The sequence below is a fragment of the Labeo rohita genome, chromosome 1 (assembly GCF_022985175.1).
Source record: "Labeo rohita strain BAU-BD-2019 chromosome 1, IGBB_LRoh.1.0, whole genome shotgun sequence".
Lineage (NCBI taxonomy): Eukaryota > Metazoa > Chordata > Actinopteri > Cypriniformes > Cyprinidae > Labeo > Labeo rohita.
This window is the reverse complement of record NC_066869.1, coordinates 36,802,226-36,820,594: the sequence shown is the minus strand read 5'-3', so window position 1 is coordinate 36,820,594 and position 18,369 is coordinate 36,802,226. Positions and strand designations below refer to the sequence as shown.

Genomic DNA, 18,369 nt, shown 5'->3' with positions numbered 1-18,369 from the left:
CCTCCTAAATAACAGCTCCAGTGGTATAGTTGGTAAAGTGTGTGGCATAGTTTTTCAACGCAATCGACCTGGGGTTCAAATCCACCTATTGGCTAACCTTTTTATTGGCTACATTTTTTAAGGTGGCATCCATTTAATAATTTGAATTAAAACTATAATTTAAACTCAATACGTTATTATTGCATACTGTTTTATAATGTACTACAATACTGAGGCACAGATTTTGCAATAAGTATTATAAATAGCAAAAAATTCTGCTATTTTAACTTAGTGTAAATAGAATCTAGAAGTCCACTTCCAGAACAACAATTTACAGATAATGTACTCACCCCCTTGTCATCCAAGATGATCAAGTCTTTCTTTCTTCAGTCGTAAAGAAATTATGTTTTTTGAGGAAAACATTTCAGGATTTTTATCCATATAATGGACTGCTATGGTGCCCTGAGTTTGAACTTCCAAAATGTAGTTTAAATGCGGCTTCAAACGATCCAGAATGTGGCCGTAAACGAGGAAGAAGGGTCTTATCTAGCAAAACGATCGGTTATTTTCATTACAAAAACAGCGATTTTGGACGATTTTGAAGTTGAGGGTATGTCTGAGTTTTTTGACATACCCTAACTGTCTTGAGCCAAAATACACAGAGTTCAGGGAGAGCAAGACAAGACGAGCATTTGAGAATAAAAAGTATATAAACTGTATTATTTTTCTGAAAATAACCAATCGTTTCGCTAGATAAGACCCTTCTTTCTTGGCTGGGATTGTTTACAACCGCATTTGGGATCATTTGAAGCCGCATTTAAACTGCATTTTGGAAGTTCAAACTCAGGGCATTATAAGGAGAAAAACCTGAAATATTTTATTTGAAAAACACAATTTCTTTACAGCTAAAGAAAAAAAGACATGAACATCTTGGATGACAAGGGGGTGAGTATATTATCTGTAAACTGTTGTTCTGGAAGTGGAGTTCTCCTTTAAGAAAATATGCTATTTTCAGTGTAAATAGCCTCTATCACTGTTTACAAATAGTGCAAATAGCTGCTGTCTTTTTTAATATATTTTTAGTTTTAGTAATTTTACATACTTTTGACATATTATTATATTTTATATTATTTATATTATATATTTATATCATTATATAAATTATATTTATGTTGTCATGGCAATTTATTAAAATAGAAGTTAAAACTTTGTTGTTAAGTTTAATTTTTAGTTTTGTTTTATTTTGTTTCAGCTTTATTTAAATCAAAGAAAATCTTAATAGTTTTAATACTATTTCGAAATTTCTTGTTGCAAATGACAATTTGGCTGTCAAATGTTAAAAAAAAAACATTTTTTAAATCTGATCTGACTGTTAAAAATGAGAAACGTTTAAAAAAAAAATCAGATTTCAAAGCAATTATGCATGTGGTTTCAATCATTCGTAAAATAAGAGGCCCCATTTTGGCAAGTTAAAAACAAGTTACACAACTGATTTTAAATAATTAATCATTACTTTTGAGTACTCATGCTCATACCTAGTTGGAACAGCGTTAGATGCACCCTGTCTTCTTACCTACTTTCCTCTTTTCATTTTTGCTTCTGTATGTATGTGTGTGTGTGTGTGTGAATCAGATTGAAACCCCAATGTTGAACCTTGCAAAAAGGGTTGACCACTGGACGTGGGATCCTAATGAAGAGCGTAAGCGACAGGAGAGGTGGCAACAGGAGCAGGAACGCCTGCTACAGGTACAATAGCCAGCTTGGGGTTTGTCTGAGTGAAGTGAGCACCACCTGTTCTGTAGAGACAACTTCCTCTGTCTGTTGTGTTCTGGTTAGCATTTTTCCATCTGTTCCTGTCTACCCTTCACCTTCTCTCAAATCTATCACACTGTTTGATGACTTTTGTATACCTAGAACCTGTTCTTCTGCAAAGTATAAAAGGAGGAATTTTGAAGAATGTGTTCAATCTTGTCCTTCCAGTTACAATAAATGAAGTTCACTGAAGCTTCAATTTTCATAAGGGTCACAAAAGCACTTGTGTATTTATGTTGGTTTCATACACTATTTTCCAAATGTTTGGGGTCAGTAAGATTGTTTTGTAAAGAAATTAAAGGGATAGTTCATTCAAAAATGAAAATTCTGTCATTAATTACTTACCCTTATGTCGTTCCAAACCCGTAAGACCTTCATTCATCTTCGGAACACAAATTAAGATATTTTTGATGAAATCCCAGAGCTTTCTGACCCTGTATAGACAGCAACGCAACTACCACATTCAAGGCCCAGAAAGGTAGTGAGAACATCAATAAAAAAGTCAATGTGATATCATTGGTTGAACTGTAATGTTACGAAGCTACGAGAATACTTTCTGTGTGCAAAGAAAACAAAACCGACTAACAACTTTTTCTTTTTCTGCAGGAGAAATATCAGCGAGAGCAGGAGAAGCTGAAGGAGGAGTGGGAGAGAGCACAGAGAGAAGTGGAAGAGGAGGAAAGGAGACACCATGAAGAGGTACGTCTTCTAATAGTTCCACGTGACCTCTAATTGGTTCTTAATGACCACTAATTAGTTGTTCATCTATAGGAAAGGAGGATACTGGAGGAAACCGTGACCCCACTGACCCCTCGCAACTCAAGTTTATCATCCAGTGTGGTGACAGAGGCTCCGTCCCTCACCCAGCCCTCAGCCCCACATGACACCATTGTCCTCTCCTTGGCTGACTGGGAAAGGAAACAGGAAGTGCTGGAGAAACAGGCACAGACGAACCAGAGTAACGGACTCACGCACAGGTGGAGTACATACAAAATCCATTAGAAAGAAATATCCCAGGCATCTGTAAACAGCTTGTGTTTCCACTAAGGCAAGCAATAATGTGACTGAACCAGAACCTGCAAAAATGTATAATTCCAAATTTTCATGTTAAACGCAATTTAATTCAGTGTTTTTTGTGGTGTTAAAAGCTGATTTTGATGTACTCTGGCAACTTGTTACTGGAAAAAGTGTAATGGTCAAATACAGAGTGTTAATATCATAACTCTGCAAACAGGATATGTCTGAAAGGATGTTTCAATGTTAATATAACCTCTCTAGCCCTGATCAAGTAATCACACCAGCTCAGCAGAACGGTCAGAGAACTGAACCTCAGGAGAGCCAAACAGCTACACCACAACTGCAGTTTATACAGGGTAAGACACAAACACTAACCCTGGCTCAAAATGAATGTCATAAGTGACAAAATGTAATTTATAAAATAAATAGTTTTAGTAAACATGTAAAAATCCTAAAAAAAGATCAATATTTCTTGGTTTCATAAATTTTGAAAATGTTATCTACAAATATTTATTTCATTATTCATTTATGTATTTATTTATTTAAACCAGCATGTAAAAAGTAACTTTTCTTGTGTGTTGAATACTTTCAACAATGTTTTCAAACATAATTTGAATTATTATTATTATTATTATTATTAATAATACTAATTATAGTTTGAATTAAATATCATGATCTTGATTTGGAGGACAAGAGGTTTTCAGAAATAATACATACATACATACATTCATATATATACATATATATATATATATATATATATATATATATATATTAAAATTTAAAATTTAAAATTTGTAAAATCTCAAGTAAAGCCATATGTAAAAAGTAAAAACATAATTTTTAAGGTGAATTGTTACTATTATTATTATTAATTATTATTATAATTTTAATTAAATATCATAACCTTGTTTTGGTGGACAAGAAGTTATTAGAAATCTGCTTATAGCAACATTTTCGATATTTAATTTTTTTAATATTTAAAATATGACATTATAATAGTAATATTGTAATATTAATTATTATAAATATTTGCTATAATATTATTTCATATTATTCTAAATAATAGTTTTATTATTATTATTATTATATTATAAATTATTGTGTGTGTGTGTGTATATATATATATATATAGTAGTTAGCTGTATTTTTTTTGTTATTATTACATAATAAAAACAAATCTACTGCAGTTTGATTAATATTACTTAGAATGCAGAATAATATATATATATTAATATTACTTAGAATATATTATATAGATAGATAGATAGATATAAAATTCTAATCTCTATTTTTTTTAGGGTTACACCATTTGACCTGAAAATAAAGAAAGAAAGTAAAAAATATCTGATATTGTTTCCTTAATACACACATTAAAGGCACAATATGTAAGATTTCTTAATCAGATATCCCAAAACCAATAGAACAATGTTACATGTTTTGCTGACTTGTGTATTTACATTAGCCAAAATGTTTTGAAAAATGTTTAGGTCCAGAGAAATAAGCAATATTCTTACTAGTGTAATGGACTGTGTCATTGCGTCACCTGCCAGTGATGTTATACACACTTGTTTTTCTGGTTTTATTTTTGTAGAAAACATGGAAACCCCAAAGACACTTTAATATTTTATGCATTTTATTAGACTGTTGACAAACACACAGAGTAGCATTATAACAGAACTCTCAACACACTCAAATGTATCTAGTATGATAAAACAGCGCTGCTTTTTTAAAACATTTTTATGCATGACCGGAAGGAGCGGAAGTGCTCGACTGTGGCATAATAAAAGCTCCGCTGCTTTCGAGCCGTGTATCTCACTCATCCTTCATTAGCAAACGCTTCAGTGTCCTCAATTCACTTCCACGACTTCCAGCCCCACCCTGCTTAATAGAACAGTGACCTTAATAAATCTTTAATATATTAGCTCATCCACGGACATGATTTCTGAGTCCCGATGGATTGCATTAGCTGTGAGGATAAAGACAACTCCCATGATTCCACACTCAATCATGGCGTCATCAAACTACGCATTTGTTTCTTTGTTTGTTTTGAATATGCGCCCTCTAGCAGCGAAAACTTACATATTGTGCCTTTATGATCTAAAAGGATCTTTTTTTTTTCTTCTATGTTGTTTACGCCATGATGACTTTGATTTGGAGGACAAAACGTTTCTACAAATAGCCAAAATTATTCAACCCACATTTTTAAAATCTAAATAATATCAAAAAAGTTGTTTAAATATTACAACATAAAAATAGCCTTATTAAAACTTAAAGAAAAACGCAAGAGCATATACTTTACTGCTTTACTCATCTGCAACAATGTTTTACATATATAAGAACACACTGGACACACACGGTTTTTCTCTGTGTTATTACAGATAGCTCTTGGAGCTGCAAGTCTAAAGACAGACAAGAGGATTTGAAGAAAACTGCCTCACTGGATCGTAAACAGAGTCCACCTCAGAGCCAGACCACAAGGATGAGGAGGTGCGTGTATATGTGTGTGTGTTTGTGGGAATGCATGCTGGCTTGCATACACACATGTGTGCCAAAATGCTGCTTGGCTTTGCTATAAGTGGAGGATGTTTTACAGATCAGATCATATGAGGTTTTTTTTGGCACATGGAACATTTCTGCATATGACTTGCTTTCACAGTTGTGTATCTCTGTGCTTGTGTGTATGTGTGTGCGGCTGCTGGCAGGACTGGGTCGTGTGAAAATGTTTTAGGGACACACCCATCAAAATCACCCACACCATCACAAGACACGCCACCTCCATCACCCAGCAGGTATGAGCCTTCCCTCCAACACATACTCAATCACATGGAGACACATGTGTGTGTGTATGTGTGTATGAGGAGGTTTTCAGTAATAGGCTTCAAAAGCATTTATGCGTTTCACCCAGACACAGTGACTGCGTCATGCTGTTGAACTGGCTTTTAAGATTTATTGCATTTAATTTAAAAGCAAAAATATTGGTTTAAAGAAACAGTTTGCCCAAAGAAATGAAAATTTGCTTATGTACTCAACCTCGGGCCATCCAAAATGTAGTTTAGTTCTTCATCAGAACAGATTTAGAGAAATGTACCATTACATCACTCACCAATGGATCCTATGCGATGAATGGGTGCCGTCGGAATGAGAGTCCAAACAGCTGTTAAAAACACCACATTATTCAGTCCAACCCCTGTTGTTTTCTCATAGCAAAATCCACCAACATATTTGTTTTTGCTTTTAAACAGTACTTGATCTGTGTATATTACTCTACTGAATCAGATGAGATGACTTTTTCACAAGTGTTATGTATTGTGGGCTTATATTTCAGCAATTTGATGAATTTGTTTATTACAAACACACAGCTTTTCACTTCACAGGACATTAATTGATGGACTGGAGTCGTGTGGATTACTTGTTGATTATTGTGATGTTTTTATCAGTGTTTGGACACTTGTTCTGACGGCACCCATTCACTGCAGAGGACCCACTGTTGAGCAAGTGATGTAATGCTAAGTTTTTCTAAATCTATTCCAATGAAGAAACAAATTCACCTACACTACCAGTCAAAAGTTTTAGATTTTTTGCTTTTTAAAGTAGTCTCTTCTGCTCACCAAGCCTGCAATTATTTGATCCAAAGAACAGCAGAAACATTAAATTTTGAAATATTTTTATTATTTAAAATGACTTTTCTATTTGAATATTATTTTAAAATGTGATTTATTTCTAAATTTCAAAGCTGAACTTTTAGCATCATTACTCCAGTCACATGATCCTTCAGAAATCATTATTATTATCACTAATATTCTGATTTGCTGTTAAAAAAACATTTATTATTATTATCATTATTATTATTATTATGTTGAAAACAACTGAGTAGAATTTTTTCAGGTTTCTTTGATGAATAGAATGTTCAGAAGAACAGCATTTATCTGAAATAGAATTCTTTTGTAACATTATACATGTCTTTATCATCACTTAATACACATTTGATTATATTAGTGTGATTTCTGAAGACTCATGTGACACTGAAGACTGGAGTAATGATGCTGAAAATTTAGTTTGGATCACAGGAATAAAATAAATTTTAAAATATATTCAAATAGAAAACAGTTATTTTAAATAGTAAAAAATATTTCACAATTTTACTGTTTTTGCTTTACTTTGGATCGAATAAATGCAGGCTTGGTGAGCAGAAGAGACGTCTTGAAAAAAACATTAAAAATCTTACTGTTCAAAAACTTTTAACTGGTAGTGTACATATTAAGGGTGTGTGAATTTTCAGTGTTTTGTCTTTTTTTTTGGGTGAACTATTCCTTTAATGCATCCATTTGAAATGCAAAAGTTCAGCATATCATCTTAAGTTCTCAAGTTGTATCACCATAATTATAAGGCATAATCAGTGCTTTCATTTCAGGAGTTACATAATCATGCTAAATGCTTATGTGCGCACAATCCCATTTGTTTATATTGCTGGCCTGTATTGCATTTGTTACCTCTTTATAGTCTTTTTTTGTTATTGCTTTTCATCCAAGACCTGACAAGACCAGACAAGAATGTTAAATGTTCATGTTTTGCATTAATTTATGGCGTTATGTGGCGCCCTCTGCAGGTCAGTAAGTGGAAAGAAGCTTTGCTCCAGTTGTGCACATCCGTTGGGTAAAGGAGCAGCTATGATCATTGAAAGCTTGGGGTTGTACTTCCATATTCAGTGTTTTAAGGTAATACCCATATGCTTTTGTTTCTCTGTGTGTGTAAGTAACTTGTGCAGCCTTTTATATCAATATCTGATGTGTTCCAGTGTGGCATATGTAAAGGGTTACTCGGTGACACAAGTGCTGGAACTGACGTCAGAATTCGAAATGGACTTCTTAATTGTCAAGAATGCTACATAAAATCAAGGGGTGAGTCTTAATGTGTTTTTTTATTGTATCTTAAACATGATCCTAATGTGCAGGTTATTGTAAGTCCCTTTTGTCTAGTATTTTTTTAAGATAAACCAGATAGAAAATCTGTTTCTGTGCATTTTTTTACCTTAAATACACACATTTACATGTATTATAAATATATTTAATAATGTAATTACAATCGAATGATAATATTTTCACACTTTTTACAATTTTATTTAATTACATTGGAATTTTACAAAATTAGTTTAATTAGAAAAGGTGAAAAATAGACATAGTCCATTCAGGTGATAATTGCATTGGTTTGGAAATGCATTGCATTTCATAACAAGCTGGGAAAAAAAATAACTGCAATGTTTAGCAATAATTTACCATAAAATATATTTTATTAAAGTAAAAAAATTATCATCGTTTTTAAAAATTTGATAATATTTTTATGTTTTTTTTATTTTATTTTATTTTTTTATTTGGTTCTGGTACCAGAGTAAAACATATTTTCAGGACCTTTTTACAGATTTACTGTTTTAATGTGCTCCTTCCTTGCAGCTGCTGGCCAGCCAACAACGTTGTGATGCCTCCGTACTTCTGACAAGGAAATGGAACTGAAATCAGGTTAAACCAGCCCAGGACCATACCCAAGAAGAATGGATTTTGCGTTTATACAACGTTTCCAACAGTTTTCCTTACAGCACAATCAAGCATAGACATTAATGTCAAAACTGGAATCATGTAAACATGATGGGTTTTCCTCTGGACATTATTTGATTGTCTTTGTTCTTGCTGAAAAATGACCTTATCGCTTACATGATAAAGAGTCCATAAAATATTACAGAGATTACAGCGAGTCTGATCATACTGTTAGTTTTAAACTTTTGAAGGAGAAGAACTGGTAGCACTGTACCTCACAGTGGCCATGTTACTCACATTTTAATAGCAATAAGGCCCGAAACATACTTTCCGCAAATGCAGATCTGCTTTCTTGCTTTAGTGCATCAGTATCAAACTGATTATGTACCAAGGTATCAGAAAAAGGGTCAGAAATTAACTTTTCCAGTAAGGCTTTTTTTTTTTTTTTTTAAATAATAACCCTATTATTATAAAAACTAAACTATGTTGTCTTTAATGTCAAATACTTAAATTTACCCAATTAAGTTACTTTAATCAATATTTTAAACTGTTGTCAATAACAATAGGCTACATTTTACCTAAATTATAAATGTAAAACAGGAGTTTATAGGGCTGCAGTATTACAAAAATCATTATTGTAGATTATTGCTCTGTATATTGTAATTATGATTATTAATTAATCAAGAATAACATTCTTGTTTCATTGACAAAAATGTAAGTCCATGACTTTAGCCAAGTCTAGCACATCTTATACAAAAACTCCCGGTTATACTCACTGAAGCTATGAAATTAATATTTTATTTACATCGTGTCTGCACTGTTGTTTATGATGAGGAAATTCGCGAGCGTGAGCAATCAACAACAGCTCCGGAATTTTTAGCGCTGGCTAATCTAAGTGCCTCTGATTGGCTAGTGCAATTCTAAGCTCAACAGAAACGCGTTTGATTGGTTATAAGGCTCAACGCTGCCTGAACAGCGCGTAAAATCTGATGTAGTCAGTGTGAGGGAATCTATAATTGCACTAATAGACACTTTTTGTTCATTTTCACATACGTTGTTTAATTGTGCAGAAGCGTTTTTTACCCCTTTGTCTTGAATTTATGGCCATTTTTGTTTATTTTGGTGCCATTTTTGCCACAAACCCTCGTTAATTTCCGACCTTGGGTAGTACCTTTTCAAAATGTACTAATAAATACCATTTAGGTACTAATAAGTAAGAAAGAAGAAATGAGAATATATTTATATATATTTATATAATATATATATATTAAAAGTTATAAGTTTACAAAAAAATATTTTATTTATTGCCACCATTCACTCTTATTCTTAAGCCTATGTAGAAAATGGTCAAATAATTCAATAATAAAAAAAACGGATATTATGGTTGGTTGTTTAACATTTCTATGTTAAACTATGCTAAAGTTAAATATTAAATGTTTAGTTTATTACCTTGAACTTTTTCACTGTTCGTTGTCTGTGAACAGTAAACTAAGCAGAAATATAACTTATTGAACATCAAGAATATCAAATATTGGCGGTTAAAGCACTGAAGCAACATATAAGTGTCCAGTGTTTTTCCAGTGACATTTTTGAAGTAAATGTATGTCATAGTTTACTCTACATACTCACTACTGAGGGTGCGTAGCTAGAAACATCTACATTCTCGTATTTGTTTAGAGTATGTTTTGGGCCTAACACTAACAACATGGAATTATAAACTTCCAGAAATTAACAACATATTGACTACATGTTGTACATTACTCAAGTACTTACGTAAACACATTGTAACATGGCCGCTGTGATGTAGAATGAGGCTGAATCCATTTTTTATTGTGAGGAACATGTGGTAGCACAAATGTCCAGAAAATTTTGCATCTATTATTTTATTAATGATAAATAATCTCAGTTTTTGTAAAGGTCTTGCAGGTATCTGACATTATTCTTAAATGTTCCACTAACAGACGAACGCATGATGTGCGACTCTTAGGCCTAGCTGATTTGTCCTGATGCCTTAACTGACAACATGAATCACAGATAAGATTGTCCATCATTTTTATTTATGGTTTGAAAACACGTCTTCATGAACTGGAGTGGTTTTGATTTAAATGTTCTGTTCCTTCCTTCGTTTCACATTGCCTGTTTTATCTTGTTTGATCAGTGAGGGGTTTGATACTTTATTTGTGCAGCATTGTTTAACACCATGTAGAAAGCATGTTTCTAATGGGTAGGTCTCACATTTCCATCCAATAATATTTACGTTTTGCTTGCAGTTGAATAGTAAGATTGCATGATCCCCGAAACTTCCCTTGATGCCGCTTTACATTACAATGTCCGTACATTACAAGCTACTAAAATGAATGAGTAAAGTAAGCTCCACATAATCAGAAGTATATTATGTAATAAACACTGTAATGTAAAGTGTAACCCTTTTCTTTTAGCTTTTGAAAATATTCCGTTAAAGTCGGTTTTATGTGTTCTGTTGCCTTTCTCTCTTCTGCAATGTTGTGCCTTAGAAATGCGCTCCTAGATAATGTCTAGTGTCGGCCACCCTTGCATCCAAAGCTTCAAGTTACCAATGTGTATTGGTGAGAGTATTATGCATATGCACTGAGCACTCTGCTTTTACCCTTGTACTTTATTCAAACACCATGAATGTGCGGACAAGAGATTTAAAAAATGAAACTCAAGCCCTCTGTGTGCTTTTCACTCATTTCATGTGCATTTAGAGATGTAAAATTGTGAAATATCTATATTTATCTAAATCAACTGAAAAGGATTTCAATCTTAATGTCACTAAAATATCAAATTCAACAACACGGACAGATTGTATACAGCAGCACTAGCATATAATTCCTGCTTTTTTAACTTCTGCTTATGCTTTCTGTTAATATTTGAGATTAAAAGACATTGTCATTTAGATCCGGGGGGTTTTGATTGTTGCTTGTATATCGTTTGTTTTATTTTGTGATATTGTAAGAATATGAACTGAGACTGAAGTAAGGCAATAATTACTGGAAAGAGTAGCCAAGGATGAGTGAGATGTGTGTGACAAATAACTTCATATTCTGTATTTATTATACCCTTTTAAAAATGAGCGATATAAGACAACCTACAAGACGCTGAAATGCAATGGCTTTTATAGCAAGTGTATGTTTTTAAATAAACTGTAATAAACTATTTTAAATGCACTTGCATTTGATCCACATGCTTCTGTTTGTGACTGAATGAAGTGGTAAAAAATTATTAATCACTGATCGGAATGTATTTTCAAAGAAAGATTAAGCTCTGTATATTTGTTATAAAAAGTTATTTGTAAATCTAAATATTTATTATAAATAACTGAAAAAAGAACAAAAGCAGTAAAACATTACGTATGTTGACTAATTATATGAATCACTTTTCGATCCACTTTCTTTATTTGCATTTTAATAAAATACTAAAATCAATAAGAAAAGATATAAATCTAGTATCTCTCCCATACTTGTAAAAAAAATTTTGTCAGTGAATAGACCAATGCAATTCTATTTGCATGAGAACCTAACAGATAAATAACATAAATGAAGTACATAAATGGCACTATTGCGATCTAAACAGTGGGTTCTGATGTTTAAACTGGCACATCATGTTTTTCACTGCTCAGCACATGCAGCCAGTAGTTACACAGTGAGTTTGGTGACCTCTTGACCTCTGTGCTTCAAGAGAAGAGACCCCTAACAAGGGAAGTTCGTCGGAAGCCTGGTCCTCTCTGAGACTGCTGGTGTCCTGTTTGTGGTCTGGGTTTAGTATAAGACTTGGTTGTGTGCTGTCTGGGTCAGGGACTGTCATCGTTTTGGAGCTGTCATGGGAAGGTGAACTGTTCAGTTTGGAGGATGACTCAATCCATGTAGCCGCGCGCTCCTGTTTGCGAAATTTAGCACGTCTGTTCTGGAACCAGACCTAAATAAAATAAAATAAACCCATTTAATGAAAAAGTAAACTTCTAAATTTGGCTGACCTAATTAAATCCACCAGATATTAACAACATAACTATTTTCAAGTTGTTATGCATTTTACAGAAAGGTTCAGGTTTTGTTACTTTTAAAGGGATAGTTCACCCAAAAATGAAAATTCTGTCAGTAATTACTCACCCTCATGTCATTCCATATGCATAACACTGTGTCCTAACTGCGATAAAAGGTATCTTTTCTATGTTAATCTGAGTTTTTGACCTAACTAGCCACGGCGACGACACGCAAAATTTCTATTTTAGAAATGGTTTTTATTTCTGTGACGTTAAGCTGAAACAGCATAACATACAAACTATGATAATTATAATCTCAAGTACTGAGTATGTGTTTTATTTAATGTTAAAAGTGTCTAATGTGAGTTTGAATATCGCATTTGCGTGACATTTATAGCCATACTGAAAACAAGATAGTTTACCTCAGATCTTGAAAATAAATTGAAGCAAACATATACGTAAAAACTGCAAACTCAATGCGAACCAACAAGTGTTTTTCATGACAAAGATGGTATCAGTCATGATATTTAGTTTTAACAATGTTAAAAAGGTTTAGTATTTATGAATTAGACTTTAAACTTGTCCATTTAGTTGAGAGTGTAGTGCACTTCTGAACGGCTGTGATATTTCAGTGATACGGTCATGTCTTGCTGTCGCGTCGTGTCTGATGTGGAGAGATAAAAACTGTGTGTTGCTGGAGTCTTGTCATGTTCCGTGTAGTTAGGACACAGTGTAAGACCTTCGTTCATCTTCGGAACACAAATTAAGATATTTTTGATGAAGTCCGAGATCTTTCTGATGTTCAAGACCCACAAAGGTAGTAAGGACATTGTTAAAATCCCTGGTGAAAAAAACAGCATATACTGGTAGCTATGTTTTGATGCTGGGATGCTGGTTAGGTATGTTTTGGTGTTGGTTTAAGCTGTTCCTTTGCTGGTCTGTGCTGGTCCTTAGTTGGTTTATGCTGGTCCTTTGCTGGTTTATGCTGGTCCTTGACCAGCAACATGACCAGCATGAACCAGCAAAGGACCAGCTTAAACCAGCACAAAAACATACCTAACCAGCATCCCAGCATCAAAACATAGCTACCAGCATATGCTGTTTTTTTCACCAGGGATAGTCCATATAACAACATTGGTTCAACCATAGTGTTATGAAGCTACAAGAATACTTTTTGTGCATAAAGAAAACTAAAACAATGACTTTATTTGACAATTTCTTCTCTTCTGCGGCCGTCTTTGACTCCCCGGTGTTCTAATGTGGAACCCGGATGCACTGCGCATTGTTTACAAGTAGAAGGTGGGGTACACTGTATGTAAAATGGTCTTTGTAAAGATCTTATGAATTCATGTCAAAGACTGACATGGAAGGAAAAAAGGTTGAATAAAGTCTACTAATTGAACTACTAATCACGTGGCCTTGATGTGATATTTGCCTTGCTGTCTGTGCAGGGTCAAAAAGCTCTCGGATTTCAGCAAAATATCTTCATTTGTGTTCCGAAGATGAACGAGGGTCTTATGTGTTTGTAACAACCTGAGGGTGAGTAATTAATAACAGAATATTAATTTTTGGTTGAACTAATTAACGTTAATGTCAGATACAATACAGGTTATCCAGTTATTTATGAAAACATTTTAAATTAGGTTAGATATTGCATGAATACCTCTACACTTGTTGAGCAAAATAAAAATAATTAATCAGTTTCTGAAGTCTGCGCCAATGTTGTTTACTCTTGTTTATAACTGCTTGTACGGTTGTATGTTCTGTTGCTTAGAACGCAGATACCTGAACTCGAGCTTCAGTAAGATGGATCTCCTGTGCGAGCTCCTCTCGGGTGTAGATGTCTGGATATTGAGTCTGTGAGAACACGCGCTCTAGCGCTTTCAGCTGCGCGCTGCTGAAGATGGTGCGGACGCGCCTTTGTTTACGTCTCTCCTGGACGCCCCGTTCATAAGCCAAAAGATTATGATGAACTGGAAATTGAATGAAATTTTAATCAAACACAAAAACATATGTTTTATATTGCGTTATATCCCTAAAAAGCCTCACCATTATTCTAACCAAGGCTGCATTTATTATAAAGACACAGTAAAAAAAAAAAAAAAATTGTGAAATATTTGTAGGCTACAACTTAAAATAACTGTTTTCCATTTTAATATATTTTAAAATGTAAATGTGTATTTTTTGCTGCATAATGTTAGTCGTAAATCGAAATATGGAGCAAAATCAATTCTAGAAAAGAGAAAAAAAAAACAGTAAAAGACAACACTGTGTTGATGTATTGTGCCGCTTTGGCGCAATGCTGAAAACTGTTGTGCTGCTTATTATTTTTTTTTCATTATTACTTATTTTATTTGTTTGTTTTTTGTTTGTTTGTTGTTGTTGATGATGATACTTTTTGCAGGATTCTGATAAATAGGACAGTGTTTAGTTGATTTTTTTATTACGACTGTAAAATATTATCTGTCACTTTTGATTGAATGCATCCTTGCTGAATAAAAGTATTAATATCTTTAAAAATAAATTAATAAAATTAATTAAAAATACATTTCTTGGGAGCCTATGTGAAAAAAGGTTGCTATCAACTTTTACATTTTTTATATTAGCTAATGCAAATAATTAGCTTACATCCTTAATTAGTTTGATATAGCCTACTAATAAATATGATTAAAGCATAGACTAACCTGTTATGTAGTGTGAGGGTTGATGAGAGCCAGGCGCAATGAAATGGCAACTGCTTGTGTTTCCTAAATTGCACCTGTTATACTGAAAACTGAAGGGCTGACTGCAGGAGCTGAACTCTGTGGAGCGGCTAGAAGTTCGGCCAGTGTCCATCCCAGAGTCGTACGCAGTAGACGTCAGGTAGCTGTACTCCATCACTATTGCAACACTCGCAAAGTGTCTCTGATGTCCTCGGAACTGTTTCTTATGTGAGGGCTCTGTGGCTTTTATTAGCCCTGGAGTTCAGTTGATTAAGTCGGTCACTGACACGTGGCGGTGGGTCTCATTGTATTATGCTTTTGACATGTCTCTCCATCATCTCTCCCTCCACCTGCATCATATCAGCCAACAGCCTAATAAATGTATTAGGCTACCATAGCATGTTACAGCTACATCTATTTTATTTATTTATTTTATTTTATTTTATTTTATTTTATTTTATTTATTATTAATTAATTAATTTTTTTTTTTTTTTTTGATTTTGCACTAAAATGTGTTTTGAGTTAATAGTTAAAAACACATTTATGACGTAGCCTTATTTATGTATTTATTTATTTATTTATTTTATTTATTTATTTATTTTTAATAAATGAGAACGGTCCACACCTCTGAAGCTCTGAAGCCGGATGACTTTTTTTTTAACTATTACCGTCACCTGAAACATGTTTGTAATTTTTGTTATTAAAAATGTTGCTGTTATTAAATTTGAAATATTAAAGTATATGCGATATACTACACATTTGATGTAGCATTGTATACAGTTTATTACACATTGCACATAATTATCAGAATTACATTAAGACTAACGAGGTGTAAGATGAAAAGATTTTCAGAAAATAATTAAATACATTATGCGTTAGTATCAGTATTACTCATGATGACATAATGTAAAAATGGCTAATTCAAGAAGTAGCCTAAGCATTTATTATTAATTAATTACGAACAGAATAGACTTGTATTAAAATCTGATAACTATAGGATAAAAAGTTTCGTTTCGTCTTGCTTCTTAATGCACATTTTCGTGGTTTTATTTCGCTCCAGATTTGATTTCTGTGCCGCCATTGCTTTGTAGAGATGCCTGACGTTTGTATTATAGGCTGTTCTCATTTATTTGTTCTTATTTTGAACCTTGCATGACATTTGACATGAACTAGGTCAAAGCGTTGTTGTGTCGTATAAGTGTATATGTAGGTGGAAAAGAGAGACAGGAGATGATAGAGTGGGTTTTGATGCAAATCTCGTCCGCGTCTTTGTGCTCAGCATGCGAGTATCACGTTGAGCTGCTCAAAGGGTTGGCGAGTGTGCAGCCCATCCATCATAACGTTATGAGAGCAACAGGCCTACACAAGAGCACCAGCTGAACGGTAAAATATACAACGCTGCTATGATTAGTCGGGTTCGGCTGGTACCATTAGCCTACCAGCGCTTTTAAAAGGGACATCTGCGTACATGTGAATTTGCCACAGGCGCATTCGACCATAACAATAGCTTTCCAATAATATCAAATAATAAATCACAATAATTTGTAACAGATTGCATGAGATTATGATCCATCAAACCATCCAAATTGTTGCACTGAAAAGGAGACGGATTCATACACCAGTCTAATTTTTTAATAAACGCCTAATTTGCTTAATAAATCACTTTGCACACACTGGCCCAGCGCTGGGTTGCCAAATGACCTAGACTGGCTGAAACAATCTATTAAAACGTTGTTGTTTTGACTGAGCGTGGTTGGGTTAAATGACCCAGCAGGATGTTTTTTTAAGGACTTCTCAACCTAAGGTAAATGTAATGATATTTACTTTTCCAGTTATGTCAAAAGTCTGACTTTGTATTATTTTAATCGTTAAAAGTCAAGTTCAAGACCACTGAGGTGGGAGAGGCCAGGTAAAGATAAATATTTTTTTGTTTGTTTGTTTGTTTTCTGCTGAAGAAAAAATCATAGAAGATCTTGATCTTTTTAATTGTTATTTTTTGGTGTATCTAGATAAAGATAATGAATAATAAAGTAATCAATTAGTAATCAATTGGCAATGAAATACATAAACTGAAAATTTCAGATGTGAGTTTTTTTTACACACAAATTATAAGATTTAATATACAATAACAATTCAACAAAATTATGTCTGAAAAATTATAGGTCCTGTGCTGATCTGGAACTTTGTTTTCCTTTGCAAAAATAGCTTACAAGTTGTTTTTTTTTAACTATTAATATTATAGTATAATAATATTATATATTAGCATAATATAATTTAATATAATAACATTTTTATTCGTCTAAAATACAATTCTTTATTTATATATTATTTTATACCTTGATCAGAGAAAAAGAACCATCAACTATAATTTTTTTTTTTTTTTTTTTTTTTTTTAATAAAGTTCAACAAAGTTTTTGGTGAAACATACATTACCATTCAAAAGCTTTTGGACAGTAAGATTTTTAATGTTTTTTAAAGAATCTCTTCTGATCACCAAGACTGCATTTATTTGATCCAAAGTAGCAAAGTAGCAGCAAAAGCAGTAAAATTTTGAAATATTTTTTTCTATTTAAAATAACTGTTTTCTATTTGAGTATATTTTAAAATGTAATTTATTCCTGTGATTTCAAAGCTGAATTTTTAGTGTCATTACGCCAGTCACATGATCCTTCAGACTTCATTTAAATATTCTGATTTGCTGCTCAAATTATTATTATGTTAAAAACAGCTGAGTAGAATTTTTTTCAGGTTTCTTTGATGAATAGAAAGCTCAGAAGAACAGCATTTATCTGAAATAGAAATCTTTTGTAACATTATAAATGTCATTATCATCACTTTTGACAAATTAAAAAAAAATACTGACTCCAAGCTTTTGAATGGTATAGTGTATAATCTTACAAAAGAACAAAATAATCTTTAGATCTTTCTATTCATCAGAACATCCTGAAAAACTATACTCAACTGTTTTAAATATTGCAAATAATATAAAATGTCTCTTGATCAGCAAATCAGCATATTAGAATGATTTCTGATGGATCATGTGACACTGAACACTGGTGTAATGTTGCTGAAAATATAGCTTTGATCACAGGAATAAATTACATTTTAAAATACATTCCAATAGGAAGCAGATATTTTAAATAGTAAAATTATTTCACCATATTACTGCTTTTGCTGTATTTTGGATCAAAAAATGCAGCCTTGGTGAGCAAAAGAGACTTTTTTAAAAAACATAAAAAATCTTACTGTCCAAAAACTTTTGACTGGTAGTGTACGATTTCAAACAAATGGAGCTGCTGCTGTTTTATCAAATCTAAAACTCAGCCAG

The 18,369-nt window shown here is 33.0% G+C and overlaps 2 protein-coding genes across 6 annotated transcripts in view; one reads left to right on the top strand and one right to left on the bottom strand.

Annotated features, from left to right (window-relative positions):
* limch1a (LIM and calponin homology domains 1a) overlaps positions 1-11,527 on the top strand; it is a 63,227-nt gene extending 51,700 nt beyond the window's left edge. For 3 of the 5 annotated variants that reach the window (XM_051106634.1, XM_051106609.1, XM_051106645.1), the window contains 9 exons: positions 1,612-1,725; positions 2,398-2,490; positions 2,563-2,768; positions 3,070-3,164; positions 5,190-5,298; positions 5,514-5,600; positions 7,418-7,526; positions 7,607-7,709; positions 8,259-11,527. In XM_051106634.1, coding sequence (XP_050962591.1) covers positions 1,612-1,725; positions 2,398-2,490; positions 2,563-2,768; positions 3,070-3,164; positions 5,190-5,298; positions 5,514-5,600; positions 7,418-7,526; positions 7,607-7,709; positions 8,259-8,284 — 942 coding nt within the window. In that variant the 3' untranslated portion in view covers positions 8,285-11,527. The remainder of the gene's footprint in view (positions 1-1,611; positions 1,726-2,397; positions 2,491-2,562; positions 2,769-3,069; positions 3,165-5,189; positions 5,299-5,513; positions 5,601-7,417; positions 7,527-7,606; positions 7,710-8,258) is intronic. The other 2 variants (XM_051106625.1, XM_051106617.1) reach the window with 2 other exon arrangements.
* Positions 11,528-11,820: 293 nt separating this feature from the next.
* phox2ba (paired like homeobox 2Ba) lies at positions 11,821-15,327 on the bottom strand. Its single transcript, XM_051121283.1, has 3 exons — positions 15,024-15,327; positions 14,125-14,312; positions 11,821-12,275 (listed from the first exon to the last, which is right to left on the bottom strand). Exons 1-3 carry the CDS (start codon positions 15,214-15,216, stop codon positions 11,976-11,978), a joined length of 681 nt encoding a protein of 226 aa, XP_050977240.1. The 5' UTR covers positions 15,217-15,327; the 3' UTR covers positions 11,821-11,975.
* Positions 15,328-18,369: the final 3,042 nt, after the last annotated feature.